Source organism: Atractosteus spatula, chromosome 21 (assembly GCF_055471065.1).
Source record: "Atractosteus spatula isolate fAtrSpa1 chromosome 21, fAtrSpa1.hap1, whole genome shotgun sequence".
Classification (NCBI taxonomy): domain Eukaryota; kingdom Metazoa; phylum Chordata; class Actinopteri; order Semionotiformes; family Lepisosteidae; genus Atractosteus; species Atractosteus spatula.
In genome coordinates this window covers 2,880,540-2,895,871 of record NC_142726.1, presented here as the reverse complement: position 1 = coordinate 2,895,871, position 15,332 = coordinate 2,880,540, and the positions used below count along the sequence as shown (strand labels likewise).

General features: G+C 39.0%; 1 protein-coding gene across 2 annotated transcripts in view; it reads left to right on the top strand.

Annotated features, from left to right (window-relative positions):
• Window positions 1-15,332, top strand: part of LOC148816997 (transcription initiation factor TFIID subunit 4) — an 88,793-nt gene that overhangs the window by 62,428 nt on the left and 11,033 nt on the right. For both annotated transcript variants that reach the window (XM_088939221.1, XM_088939222.1), the window contains exon 14: window positions 967-1,089. In XM_088939221.1, coding sequence (XP_088795347.1) covers window positions 967-1,089 — 123 coding nt within the window. The remainder of the gene's footprint in view (window positions 1-966; window positions 1,090-15,332) is intronic.

The window sequence follows — 15,332 nt, the reverse complement described above, 5'->3', positions numbered from 1 at the left end:
ATTAGAGTGCACATGAAGTAGTGGGCAGAGTCTTCAAGGCTATAGAGAAAGTTTTTTGGGAGTCTAAACTGGACACTTAAGGTAATGTGCTCTGATTCCCAAATCCCAGATTTTTACATTGGTGTTGCCTCAGCATGATCATTTTATTTCTTTGGACCTTCAATTGAAATATAGCCCCCCAATTCAGCATTATTCTTCTTGTAGTGAGTGAAGTATATAAGATAAAGTTTTAATATAGTACAATTTACTGAGCCCTGTTAATAAGTGGGACATTATTGTTAATAATAATCATAGTAATAATGAAATGTTGTAATAATATTTCTTAGCAGACATGCTTATCCAGTGTGACTTATAGTTGCAGACAATAATTGTGATAAGTGAATGAAACGGATAACATAATAAAGCAAAGCAAATACAATAAATCACAAACTTACAATATATCAGCATGAAGACAATAACCTGCAGAAGCAGATAAGTGCAGGTGCCCAGCAGTGGGGTAATTACATTGCAGGTCTAGAGGGAGGGATAATTCATCACTGCAAAGTAAAGGGCAGTCCAGGTAAGTACACACAGGCTAATGCAAAAAAAGTACAACTTGTACAACAAATAAATGGGACAATAGATTCCAACTGCAGCTCAGTGTTTTGGTTCTTTTTGGTTAAAGAACCCCTTTGTGTAGTGGGGTCTGTAATGAGCCTGTTGCATTTAAACTGCTGCTGTGGCTTCTGAGGAGTGTACCCTGAGTCCCCCCAAGTTAGGGGGCTGACTATCTGGTCCCCATGTGTGGGGATGTGTTTTCCAGGATGGTGGCCTGAACCTGCTGACAGACCTTACACTGTACAGTGGTGCTGGCTGAATGTGAGCATAGGTGTCATCACATGCATGATGAATATGTGCATCACAGCCTGTGCCCACTACAGTGCGTGTCTATGAGTTGTAACGCGTGGTCTTTGTTTTTGTCTTCAGATGCAGCAACAGGAACTCGCACAGATGAGGCAAAGAGATGCCAACTTGACAGCACTGGCAGCTATTGGTCCACGGAAAAAACGCAAACTGGACTCACCTGGGGCTGCGCCGCCAGGGGCTGAGGTAAGGGCCGAGACCGTACAAAACCGGCAAGAACTTCGAGATGAGCAATGAATGAAATTTCACCAGTGCGGAGTGCATTGTGGTTTGTGCACATACGTCTCAGCTTTCTTATTTTGAGTTTAGAACGAATCCTTATCCTTTACTTCTTTACTACTCTTTTGGACGTTTTTACATAGTTCATATCAAGATTAAAACCACCAGCTGGTGTCGAAAAAAGAATGATTTCAGCAGTTGTGCTGTTTGTTGTTATTGCTGTTGTTTTTTATGTAAACAGGTTCTGAAATAGGTGGGAATAAGAGAATAACAAAGATTTTGAACCGTTTCTTGCCAGTCCAGTTGCAGAATGAATTATGAACCGTTTTGTGATTGCTAAACGCCCTTATTGTCAATTCAGTGCAGAGTTTTGGTGCAGTGGCATTTTGAATTATTCTTTTATTTTGCTTCTTTATTCCTCAGTGCACCAGTTGATAGAATATATTGCATACCAATTTTTTAATAGAAATTTAGATTTGCTTATTATTTTGCTGTACCCACCTGATTTGGGCTAGCTAGTTGTGTTTTTCACATTTCGACACTATAAACCCTGTGACTGCACATGGGAGAATGAGGAATTGTGAGACTCCTCCGCCGGCTAGCCCCCGAGTTGCTTGTTTTTTAAGATGTCCGCAGGAGATGCAGCCCCAACCATGGGATCGCAGTCACAGCTGGTCAGTGACTTGACCCAGACTCGAACCCATGGTCATAGAGCCTTTGCTGGTTGAGCCCTGCGCATACCAATTTAGACTGCCATGTATTTTGAATATGTACTGGAAACAAAAAATAGGGGCTTAATACTTTACCAGAAATAGAAAAAGATTCTCTTCTGATATTTTCAGGAGATCGAACTTTTGTTAACGATTGACGGACATTTTATTGATCTTATGACTCCATATGCAATATGTTCATTAGTATCAATAGGAGATGGTAATAATTGGTGGTTTTATCCACTATGTTTGTGGCTTACCTGAATTATAACAAGAAGTAGTAAGCTAAAACGCCGTATTTAAAGAAATGCCCATAGATGGCACAGTTCTCCATTTTATAATTTTGAACGTCTGTGAAAGACATGTCAAATATTTTATCTACATGCGTGAAAACAGGGCAATAATTGTTTCTAGTATCCAGGATCCTTATATGGACAGAAAAGACGAAATTGTAAATTTCAAAATATATTAATAAGAAGTATATAAGGTGTTATTAAGTTTTGCATCATAAAAAATGATTTTGCCACAGACGGTTTAAGCCCTTACCACAGGCATTTTGTTGAAAAACAATGGTTTTATTATATTAAACATTAATATTTATCAAATGTATTCTCTAACCATAAATATTGCAGAAAAAAGCACATTCTTACTCTGCAATTAGTCATTGCATAGAACCTGCTTGTTGGGTTGGATCCCTACATGTTTAACTTACTTCCAATCTGCTGGAGAGGAGAGCAGTTAATGTATGTAGTATAAAAAGCATAAATAACAAAATAAAAGCATTACTTCTGGTTCATGAATGCTGTGGCTACTTCCTTTCCTGCATTTTAGCATGATCGGCTTGTGAAACTCCTGCCCCTGGTGAGGCACATTCCCACTCGTCCTTTTAGAAAGAGAAAACGGAAAATAATACAGATTTGCCAAAACGGCTTTTGTGCAACCTGACCACATTTTGTTTGGGAAAAAAAAATAATAGTCCCATCCAGAGCGATAGCAAAAGCGAGGAGATGAATCTTAACTTATTTTCACTTCATTTTCACCTCCTCACATTTCTTCATTTCACATGGGCTTGAAGTGCCTGCAGCGTTCTTTTTCCTTTCTCAAGAGCAAAGTGAATGTGACTTTTCTAAGGGGGTCACAGGATGCCTGGGAGGCCTGTGGGTGTTACTGGACTGCTGCCCGCTCACAGCTTAACTGAAGGGCTTGTCATAGATTTCATCTCCGTAGAAATTAGCCCACGGCCCTAGCCAGGAGCACAAGCAGGCAGCATTATGAAGCCCACGCTGATTATTTCCCACTGACATCAAATCCTGAGGTTTTCGCATTAATCCCAGACAAAGACAGCCCTTCACTGCTGAGCCAGAGCTGAAATTAGGAAGGGATAATGACCTTTCCAAGATGCCGTGCTGTTCAGATCGCTCCTGTTGAAATCTGGACTTGCTGACTAGCAACCCCCTCCATTGATAAGTGACGCTTGGCTGGGTTCTGCAAAGGTGACTTAGCGGTGCAGCCAGCGCCTGGACCCAGACTGCCAAAGGGCTTGAAACCGATAGCCAGTCAAGACTGGAGTGTCTGTCTCAAGCTTGATCTCGCCTCCAGAAGTGAACAAAGGGGGCCTTATAGGGCTGCGGCAGGCAGATTAGTTACAAGGCTGCAATGGAAGCTTTTCATGAAGCAGAGGAGGGTCTGCTGCAGCCCTGGCGGTGGGACGGAGTGCCCAGTGGGGCGTGGGCTGACCCCTCTGGTCTCTGTAAATGTTTGCTTTCTGAAGTCCACTGGGAAAGGGAGTAAGAGCAGGAATATTTGAGGGACGCTTTAAAGTCACAGAGCACCCTCGCAGCCAGTGCCTGTTTTTTTTACTCTTTTACTTACAATGCGGAGGTCTCTGTCAGACATCCACATTCCGCCCAGTGCATTAATCATTAGAAAATGATTACCCTGTGGTATGAAATGCATGACACGCCAATGAATTTTATTTACCTGCTTGAAGTATAGTTGCCTTCAGAAGGGAGTTCTATTCATCATCACATGGGTATTAAATTTATATATTTTTTTAAAATGTGTTCTTAAGTACAGCGTCTTATTTTGAAAAACAAAATAATTAGAATAAGATTTTGTACACGTTTTTTTCCCCTGTCTGGAAGCCAGAAGCGTCACTCCCGGTGAGCCGACTCCCTGGGATTCGAGAGATTTGGGGAGATACCTGTGATCAAAATCGGTTCGTGTTAGAACCCATTCCAGTTGCCCAGGCAGCCATGAATTTGACAATAGTGTGGAGTCAAAACTTTTCCTCAGAAGAAGCACTTAATTCAAACCTTATGGTTTATGGTTAATACGGAGCACAACTTTTTTCACCAACATTTAATATTTTGGGGTTTGGCGAGTTTCTGGTTTGTCCAGTTATTGCACAGAAACTGGAGTGCCTTCATCTTTAGTTTTAATTACTGTATATTATTGCTTCTCTCATTTTCCATTTCCTTTTAAAAGAAAGGAAATAACTTGCTCTTTACTCATTAAACTTAAGAGTTTTTGTATAATAAAGGCAGGTAACTATTTGCCATTATATATTTTTTTGCTTTACAAAAGGTACGCTTACATGCAGCTGCATGACGATGTGAGAGTGCGCTGGCCTTTTTACTTCCAACTCTGCATGGCCCATGTAGCTGCTTCCTCTCCACATCCCTCCTCTGTAATGTTTGCAATGTTTTGTTTGTTTGAAAAAGTGTAAATGGCTGCCGTTGCTTTTGAACAAGGAGTGGCTACAGAATCACGTTTTAATATGCTTTTACTTCTAGTTTTACCCTGATAAAGTCTCTGACATGTTTATGGTCAGGGGGGCAGTTCATTACATCAAAGTGAAAAAATAGAAGACAATAGCAGATATATTTCTTGGGCTTGTTTGACTGTATTTTAGTTCTTGTATCCGTCTAATACAGGGAATGGGAAAGGTAGGTAGCACATTTATTAGCAAGAAGTCTTGTTCTTTCTTTTTTTTTCATTTTAATTCATTTCACCTTCTTTGAGAGTATGGATCAGAAGAGAGAGAGAGAGAAAGCACGAGGAAAACTGATGCCCTTTCCTGCAGCTAAATTAACAGGAATCACGTGGAAAACAATCTGAGCCTCGTATGAAAAGGGGAACCATTAAAATTAGCCTGGAGCTATGGACTGCACCCAATATCACTAAAGCTGCACTCACTGCAGATGTGGAGGCTGGCTTACAGGCAAACTATGCTGTGTTCTATAGCTACAATTAAAATCAACTCCTCTGCCAAAAACTAGGAGGGAGGGGGGTGGGCACGGAACATCAAAGACAGATTGAAATGTGTAGTTAGTAATAAGAGTGGTCTCCTCTTGAACCAGACCCTGCGGTTCTTCATGGTCCCCTTGCTAATGAGAAATTTTGACCTCTGGTTTGTAAGTTAAACTTGTAATCTCGTTTAATGAAGTAAATCAATCCCAACTTCAAGTCTGTTGTTCCCCGTGCTTTTTTTTTTAAACTTTTTTTTCCCTTTACCCTGCCTGCGAGTAAACGGCCAGGTCTTCAGACAGACAAACAGGAAACAGAAATAGAATAATTTCTGGAGGAGTAACACTTCCTCTCTCGTTCGGGTGGGGTTTATTTTTTCTGAGACGGGAGCCGCAGTCAGGTCTGGCGAAGGGAGTTTTTCTCAAGCTATTTGTAGACTAAATGCCCGACTGCAGCAAACGTGAGCAAAAACGTTCTTTACGGACTGTCTCTTCTCACTTTGAGTCATTACTACAGGAAGGGTTTGAGGAAGATGGGGCAGCCTTGCAATTAAACATACCTTCTTATATGTGCAGTGTTGTAAAGCCCTTGGGTGTAGCTCTTGTGTGTTCTGTTTATGTGTTTTACACACTAACAAGAACCATAAACAAAAAGTATTTAAAAACTGGTGCAGTTCTTTATCTATCGATCATGTGTGATAATGTCTTCTGTCTTCAGGCACATCGAGTGAGCGATGTTTGTTGATCAAGTGTCACTTGATCATTAATGAGAAAGTGGTGCAGTGGTCTGAACTGGCTTCTTATTTAGCAAATGAATTGCTTATAGCAATATTAATCACTTTAGTTTGAGATAACCATTTTTGAAGAAAGGTGCTGAAATTAGTTTTTTCCCTGAACATATGCTGAAACAGTGTCTGTAAGCAAATATTACAATACAGTTATGGCTGTTCATTTTTTGTATTACCCCAGTATTATCTGTAATACTGGCGTAATGCAAAACTTTGTAGCTGTCTTTTTTTTTTATCTTCAGGGGCTAGCTGCAGAAAAGAAGAAAGCTTGACTCTGAGGGCCAAAAAAACGAATTATGTTAGAGGATAAAATAACATAAAATCTGCTGAGATTCTACTGACGTTCTCAATAAGACTTTCACATTTTGTAGCAAAACTAGGAATGGAATTGTCTGAACTCTAAATTTATATTTGATATTTTTGCCTATTTTAGATATTGAATGAATTTCAATAATAAAAACATTTCTGGGGTCTTTTCGGGAAACCCAAAGCATGCAACAATGGCAAACAGGCGATACAGAAGCAGAAGCAAAAGGAAAGTGAGGATAAAAAAAGTCCAGCAAACTGTTTTAGGGCACCCACAGTAAATCTGATGTATGTATTAGCATGCTGCAGTGAAAAGACAGGTCTTGTGTGTAAAAGATGTGAGCAGTCCAAGCGTCACTAATGGATTTGCGCAGCGTTTTCCACTGTCTTCCATTGTTTGAGGATTGCCTCAATGAGCAAATCTCAGATTAAGATCTAGACTATACTCCATCAATAAGTCCTTAAAATAATCTGGAGCTAAACTGTTCCATGCTTTACACACAAGCAGGAGAATTGCCCAGACTTCTAAGTCCACTTTAATTTTCAGTGGGAAGGGAGCTGCCAGGGTAATCGACACAGGGCAGGCATTTGCATGTTGCTTCTTTGCCTAAATCCTAACTGAAAAGCTTCAAACTCTCCATTATATGGGCTGCATTGTAAGTGAGTTGCCACCACTCCTACCAGAAGTTTTGTGAGGAAAGGGAAATAGGACAGTAGTTAAGTACGTTAGGGTCCAGGCCAGGTTTTTTTGTGCTTTAGAGCCTGCAAGAACAAGACCAGATTTCAGGGACTCATTGATGAGGTTGGTAATAACTGGACAAAGATCAGAGATTCTAGCTGTGAATAGCAGAGTAGGGGTATATTAGGTACAAAGTTAGTTACATATGTAGCATTAGCAACATTGAACTGCAAGAAACTGGAACCTCTAAAAGCAGGAATGAACATGGTTATCATGGGGTGAGGTCAGCAGTGGATTAATGTCATGTATTTCGTGGTGAAAGAATTGCAGAAATATCACCAAATTTAAAAAGAGCTTCGCCGTTATCCCAGGTACCCAACTGTCTCTTGCTTCTAAGGGATTGTATTGTGGGTGGACTTCCTTCAGGGAGATCACACTACATGTGTAAATTGTATTTGATCTATTATAACCTATGTGCAGTAACATGTGGTTAAAAATAATGGTTGATATACAGTATGACGCGGTACAGTCCCATTCTAGCTTGGCTACAAAGCTTGTAGGGATGTAACCTGCTGTGGACCTTGTGGTAGATAACTGACCCACCCAAGTGAGCTGCCTTGAGGTTTACATACCTGCTTGACTTTGAGATGATGCAGTCTTTAATGTCATTTCAATCAAGCTTCTGTGTGAAGTAAATCTGAGTCTCATGTAAACGATTTTGTAATGAAATGCTGATGAAGAAGGAACCACTGTCTCTTGGTTACAGAAAAGAGGTCATGGTGAAAACTAACTTGTGAGAAAGAGGCGTGAGGGATGTCACCGTGTGTCATTTAAGGGGACAAGTTTGAAAAGACAGATGTTTTTTTTCCAAAGAGATCGACTGGACAACTGTGTAATCTGGGGACAGCAGATGCACGAGCTTCAACAATTCAAAGGCTGCTGGGAAAAAAAATCTATGTGACAATTGCAAGACATAAACCCCTATTGAAAGAGCGGATCAAAAAAATGAGGGTTGCATAGTAGTATTCTGACAAGCCCAGTAGACTTTGATTAAACACTCTTGTCCAAAGAAACTAAGATCAGCTTAGTCGAGTCTGAATCACATTTTCAAAGCCTATGGCATGCACCATTAAGAATGGTAGTGGCTACAAGATCTCGCCTTGTGATCTTCAGCATTTGCAAAAGATGCTTTCAATGAAATTACCATCATGCTGTATCATGCTATCATCTTTGAAAAATGCACTCTGAAGAGGTGTTGGCAGAAGCACGATATTTCATCCTCACACAGGACAGTATGAAATATTAAAAGAACTAATACATTGCCATTCCATACCAGAGCTAAAGATGGGTGTGAACTGCTTGAACAGGAACTGCTGTCTTATGATGTTAATAGCTGTCTGCATTATTGAATATAATTGCATTTGTTGAATTTAAATGAAGTACATTTAAGTTACATATTTAACTTATTTTGTTTCGGTTTAAAGAAGAATTTATATAAACTACTTCAAAGTATAAATAAATATTACTGCATTAGAATTAAAATGATATATTTTATTTATAGGCTGTACTGTGTACATGTACATATGATTCCTAGTATATACAGTGTATGCATATTAGGACAGTTTTATTAAAGAAATGAATTATCCTTATTCCAAGCAAAATTGCTATACTCTTTATTACTGCCTTTAATTTAAGTTTGCACTGTAATAATGGTTAAATATACAGTTTTGACAACAAAGTTGAGCCCCGGGCACTTTAAAGATACCCATCTTAAAGAAATTAATTACCTCCCTTGTTAATCTTGATATAATTAAATTTATGAAGAATGAAATTAGCTGCAGTTTTTTTGTTCAGTGAGTTGGGGGGACATGGAGAAATTGAGACATTGTTCAGTTCCACAGCCCTATGAGGTCAGACTGCTTAGAGGTGCCCTGATACTGATGGGAGAAATCGGGGTCACCCGTACAGCCGCCACATTGGAGAAGCAAAGCCCCCATTCTGTCATGCTTTATCGTTTATTTTCTGGTCAGACATTTCCATGTGCTGTTACTTCAAACGGTGCAGTTTTAAAGCGCGTACTTTTAAGTTCATTCTCCGTTTTGAAGGCATTCCACCGTGTCCGATTTTTCATCCCTATTAGTTTGGCTTCTCTTTCGTATGCATGTGCAGTATGCTCCCCGGTCCTGATGCCAGAGTTATAGTTTGCCTTTTGCAGCAGCTGAAGTCATGTGACGTGACGTTCCGACATTGGAAAACGCACAGCTTCCCTGTTTCTGCTTCTATTAAAGTTTATTTTCCTGGATTTTACTTTGTTCGTTATGGCATGGTGTAGCTCGAAAGGTTGAGGCCCGAGGTAAGAAACACGTGGAAACGCTGGAAATGATCTTTCATTAGAAGCGGGAGGTTGTGGGTGGGGGGAGTGAAGCTGAAGAAATGTGAAAGGCAAAATACACAGAAACGAAAAAATGACTTAATGTTGGAAATGCCAACATAAACAGTAGGAATAGAGTTTTCCATGTCAGGATTTAATTTACTTTTTGAACTCCACTCTTCCACTGGCTGAAAGTTTTATTTTTTTACCACAAGTGCATGGGGCAGAACAAACGTAGACATTAATGAATATAAATATATGTATTGCACCACACTAATGGATAATTATACCACCATATGCATGATCATATGGATATCTGATGATTTTTCCCCTTTTGTCACAATCTGTCCTTCACTGAGCCTCAAGTATATGATTGATGTTAAAAGCTGTCATATCCTGTCTGCTTTTTGCATAGTCTTTTTTTATCTTTCAGCACCAGTATTTAAAAAAGAAATTCTGGAGATCTGAACAGCATGAACAGCATATTAATAAAAAAAATCCTGAGTGTGACTTTTACTTCCTTGTCCTTTGCTTCTTTGGCTGGGAAAGAAACCTCTTGATTATGAAGGAGGGCACCATATTGGCTGCAGATGGAGACACGTCAGGAAGAACCTGATTGAATTTATGCGCCGAGATGCCAGGCTTGCCAAGACACCTGTCTGGCATGTATAACAGGAAGGTGCGAAGTACTTTTTAACTAATATTAAAATAAACCAAGTCTGGTACTTCTCAACTGCAAGTTATCTTCATCAGATCAGCTTTATGGGAAGGGATAAAGAATATTTGCACGCGACTAGAGAAACCTCTTCAAATTAAAGGACCCTTTGCCGAATAAGGACACATATTAATCTGCATGACATACATGCAGCACGTACTGTACCACAAAATATGCAGCCTAATAATTATCAGAACTGCTCTGCATTTTTTTTTTAAGGAGGAGCAATTGTCAAAAGCTGCTGGGATCCCTAACAGGTTGTTGAATTCAAGACGGTCCCCATATAATTGTGCTTCAGAAGCTGCGCTGGCTAATCTTTATTCAATTTTGAACCCAAGGATACCCAATTAAAGGCGTTTATCAAGTTTAATAGAGTCTCGTGTAGCCCCTTAATAAAGGCAGAATAGCTCTGGCTTCTAATGAGGGTTAATTGGGTGATATTTGTTCTGTCCCCCTCTCCCCCTGTTCCTTGGCCGCTCCTGCTGCGCTGGAGGAGGCGGGATGCCAAGCTCCGGGGTCTGGAGTGTTCCCTGTTGATCCCGAGCCAGCCGCGCTATAGGCGGTCTCCACTGTCTCGCCACCAGCGCCCCCGCCTCCCCCAAGCTCACACTCGGGCAGCCCACCACGTTCGGACCGGGCCCGGTGACGCCTGCAGGGCCGGAACACGGGCCGTTCTGGCCCTGCGCGGCTCCAGCCGGGGGGGGGTCTTAAGGACGATTAGCCCTTCTGCATTCAATTTCATAGCCAACGAGGCGACCCAAAATTGTGCAAACAGCAAGGTCTTCCAGTTTGTTGTTTGTAAAATTGTGGAACATTATGCGTCCCTTTGAAAGGATGCGTCTCGCCTTTTGATGTACTGATTTCCCCCCCCCCAGTTTTTCTGCTTTCAAAAAAGGCATTAAGGCTAAAATTAGCTGCAGAAAACGGTGCAAGTGAATAAACAAGCTGATCCATTAGTGTCGATGGGTTATTGGCTTCCTTGCCTCTCCTCAAATGGCGGCCCATTAAAAGTGGTAATGTCTGCCTGCAGCAATGCCTAGAGGAGCGAGAGAAGGCCAAGGAAGGCATATTTCACATGCATCAGACACAAGAATTAAATAGACCAATGTTCCCTAAAAGAGTGAAGTACATCTCTTTCTGATGTGCGTCTCGGGCAAAAATTCATTGATCTCAGAATGTCCCTTGGCAATTATAAAATATTAAATCCAAGTCACACTTTTCAACTCAGCTTAATTTTTTTTTCTCTATTCACTGCTTTCCATTTGATCAATTTTAACAAGTTAGGAATTGCTTCTAATAGAAAAAAAAACCCTCTACAGTCTTGAAGTTGCTCACTTGAAAATGTCCTTTGTTATATTTTTCTGAATTTTTTAATAGAAATAAAAAAAGACATTTACTGCTTTCCATGGCAGAGTTAAACTATCGTTCTACAGCATTGCAGTGAATGTCTTAACCTAGATATATATGCATTACAGTGCTTTCATTAGCTGTCTCTATTTTATTGTTCATTTTGTTATTAACATTATTTAAACAACTACAAATGATTTAAGCAGACACATAAGAATTGTAGCCTTATAGACATCTATTATGTCTCTTCGTTTCATATTTTTAAACTACTTTCATAGTATGTAAATGTCAATTATTCATAGCAGAAAAATAATATATTCTATGCATGTTTTCATTTGAACAGATGTTTTCATTCGGACAGGTAGATTTAAGCTGGAGGGTACAGACAAACCTTGAGTATCCTTGGAGATTGTCAAGATGTCCACAAATAATAGAAAAATAACCAACATTTAACACATGTAAATAAATGTATTCACAGGTTAGACAGGACATTTAGTTCATTCAGTGTACAGTGGCTATGCTTTTCTGTATTATATTTTTTCAGTGTAGTTTTAGGAGAAACACTACGGCTAAGTTAAGTTCAGCTGAGTATTTTAGATTTAAATAAAAGTACAGTATTTGGTTTCAAAGGCTTCACTATTCAGTACACTGGTAGTGATGGAAATCTGACGTCCTATTGTAATTAGCAAGCACAATTAGCTGTGTAATTTAGTCTTTTTTGGCCAAATAATCTTTAGAATTAGAAGATTTCAGATCTGAATAACATCCCAGACATTTACAAAAGGTGGGAGAAAAGTATTTGATTTGGTTAAACGTGTTTTAATCATTGTATGAGAAATCCCATGAGTTCTGCAGAACCACATGGGACTGAGTGGATTTTAACTTCTGTAGACTATTCTTGCCGGCAGAATGTACTAAAATTGTTGTTCGTGTGCCATATATTGGACTATTTTAGGTCATGTTGGTAAGGTTTTTTGTCACTAAGTAATGGCAAATTCCCCCAAAACCTTTTATTAATTTGTTTCATGAACCTAATAAATAAACCAGTCAAAACGCATTTTTGTAGTCAAGCACACTGTCTCTGATGTTAGACTGGCGTGTTACAATATTCAGCTGTAAGTAACTCAGCGCCCATAGAAAGGCATGCACAAGTTTGGCAAAAAAAATGATTTGTGCTAATAAAACATACAGTAGCTCTGTTGTGCTTAAGAAAAGGTGAATGAAATCTCATGCTATCTCAAGGCTGTAGAATTACATTAGAACATAATCGACTCCATCCGTTTACTTTTTATAGAACCTCATGGTATGAGAGAGTAAATAGTACATTTATGTATTTTTCTTTGGGAGCTGAGTTACGTTTTAATTGTGATGACCATTTGTACAACTGGATCTTAGTTCCCCTCCCACATGGCATTCTGAAGGTGCTGTTCTTTTCCATCACTGAAGATAATATTTCCTGATGCTTTGTTTCATGCCCTTTGGAAATGATGCACATAACTAAGCCGCTGAGAGCATTTACCTTCGAACCTAAGGACTGGGGTTGCGACATGCTTTCATGTGATCTTGTCACATAGTTGTATTAATGAAATGGAAATGATCTGCATTAAGCAGAAATGCTTAAAATAATTTGTATGCTTCTGTGTGTTGGTGTACTCCAGGTGATAGTGTGTGTTCCTAAAAAAAAAAGTGTTTTTTGGATAGACGAGTCCAGAAATAACTGCATTAGTAACCTGCTAAACAGACCACCTGTGCCGAGATCCTGCTTTTTCCTTTGCTCATGGGTGGTCCTTAGTTCATACACCGCCTGGCACACTGACAGGTATTGAAAACACACAGTTCTCTGTTACCTGTTTACTAAAACTGTGCTTCTCCCAATAAAGTAGCTGATTTGAAAGGTCAATGCATTAAGATATGTGCTGTTTCAATTGAACAAACTGTTCAAAACGGTCTCCACAATGGCTGTTAATGCAGATGCCTTTACCATGTTAAAGCTGTTTGGATACCAAGCTGCCCTGTAGGATTTTCATTGTGTGCCAAGAGGAACGCCCAAAGCTGTCAGCTAAAAAGTGCGAGAAGGCTTTAACATTTCCATTACAAGATTTGTAATTAGCATTGCAAGGAAAGATGTGGATTTAAATTAAGTCAATATGTAGCCTAGATAAAATGATAAATACAAAGAGCTGGTGCAAAAATATTACTGCTTGGCGCATGTTGCCACACTTTGGGTATAGGTACAGAACAAGCCCTAGGGAACACATTAAAGCACTGTGTAGTCCCCCCATAGGGTTGTCGTGAAAGCCTGTGAGTGTGAATTGTAAAAAAAAAACCCTGAAACACATGTGAAAGTACTTTATAAAGGACTGCACTTAATATGTCAGGTAGTACAACTTGCAATGTGACACAAGGATTCAGAAAACTGTTTTTGAAAGTATGTCCTCTGTGACCTTTTTTCTTGTTCAATTGCAGTTTTTTCCCCCATGTCCTGTTCAGGACATTTAAATCAGCTACAGGAGTACAAGTGTGCAAGGAAACCAATTCACCATGTGAGTTATTGTGAAATGGAAAATGGGGGAAAAATTAATATGTATAAGGTACAGAGCTACTTTAAAAAAAAAAGGCACAAGACTTGATTGAAATAAAGATTTATTCTATCAGAAAATGTACCTGAAGGAATATTTCATAAGCTTTTTTCACTGGTCCTAAATCATAGTTCCAAACAGTATAGAAATCACATTAAAGTGGCCGAAGACTGTCAAAATATGAGCTCACTACTTTAAAAGGGCATCAGGAGAATGAACCAATGCTATGTTTGTATGAAAACACTTCCTGGTATTTTTTCATATTTCTGTCATATAAAACTGGTCCTTCTGTTCATAATTGACACCCATAAAACTAAAAAAATATTGGTTTGATTTTCTTTTCTTTTATTTCTCTTTATTCTTAAATGTAAGATTATTTTGCAGGCTCATTCGAAATAGGAGATATTCTAAAAAGGAGGAGCAAGGAAAAATGTGTAATTTGGGTGTAATCAGTTCAGTTACATTAATTTTTACAATTAGTACCTGTATGACATTATACCTTTTTATTGTTTTCTCCTAGACATTGTAAACTTCAGATCTAAATGAATCTTCTTGCAACTATCATCTCATACAAAAAGGAGTGGCTGAGATCTTCTAATATCAAGCTCTCTTGTCTAAATGTAGCTTTTCTTAATCCATGTAGCTTTGCTTAATGGGGTCTGTAAGAAATACGACTGATTTTCTAAATAACCACATGCTCGCTCTTGCTGACCTGGGATTTCTGTTTTGACTGTGCTGTAACAAAAGCAAGAGATTCTCATGGCAGCTCTCTGTCAAAATGCTGTTTTCTATCAGTTGCCGAATGTCTGGTGTTCCGCAAAGCCAAGACGAATACTTTCGAAACAGAATTTTAATTGGAAAAATAAAAGCACTATGAAATTACACCACTATTCCATTTAAGTGAAGTGTAAAAAAAAATCAATAGTGCCTCATTAGTGGGTCATTTTGAACACAAGGATTTGGGATCAAAACTTTCTCCCATTTTAAATTTAATTGGATTCATTTTATTTATGAAAATCCTTGAATATTTAATGTAAAGTTCCAGAACACATCATTTAAGCAGCACAAGAAACTGGGTATGGTATTTTCTTTCAGGTTGTCTCATACTTTCAGGGACCTGTACTTTGTTTTTTATTTGTTGTTAAAAGTATTTAAGCTCTCCTTTCCTTTCCATTGTACCTGTGTGTATCTGGCAAATTTCTGACTTAAAAACTATATCGCTTCACTGTGAGATTTAGAAGCAGGTAAGTCACAACCCCTGGAGCTATACTCATAAAACTTTTGCTTCCAGACATCTAGGGTCTGTTTATTGTGTCATAATAGAAATGGCACTAAATTGTAATGATTGCTGAACTGCATTAACCGCTTAACTGCAAGGGTGTTTTTGTTCTTTGGATGCTTCTTAATCTTTTTTTAAGAGATCAATGTGAGTGAGATGTGTATAAAAAGCAGTATCCAGTAAACCAA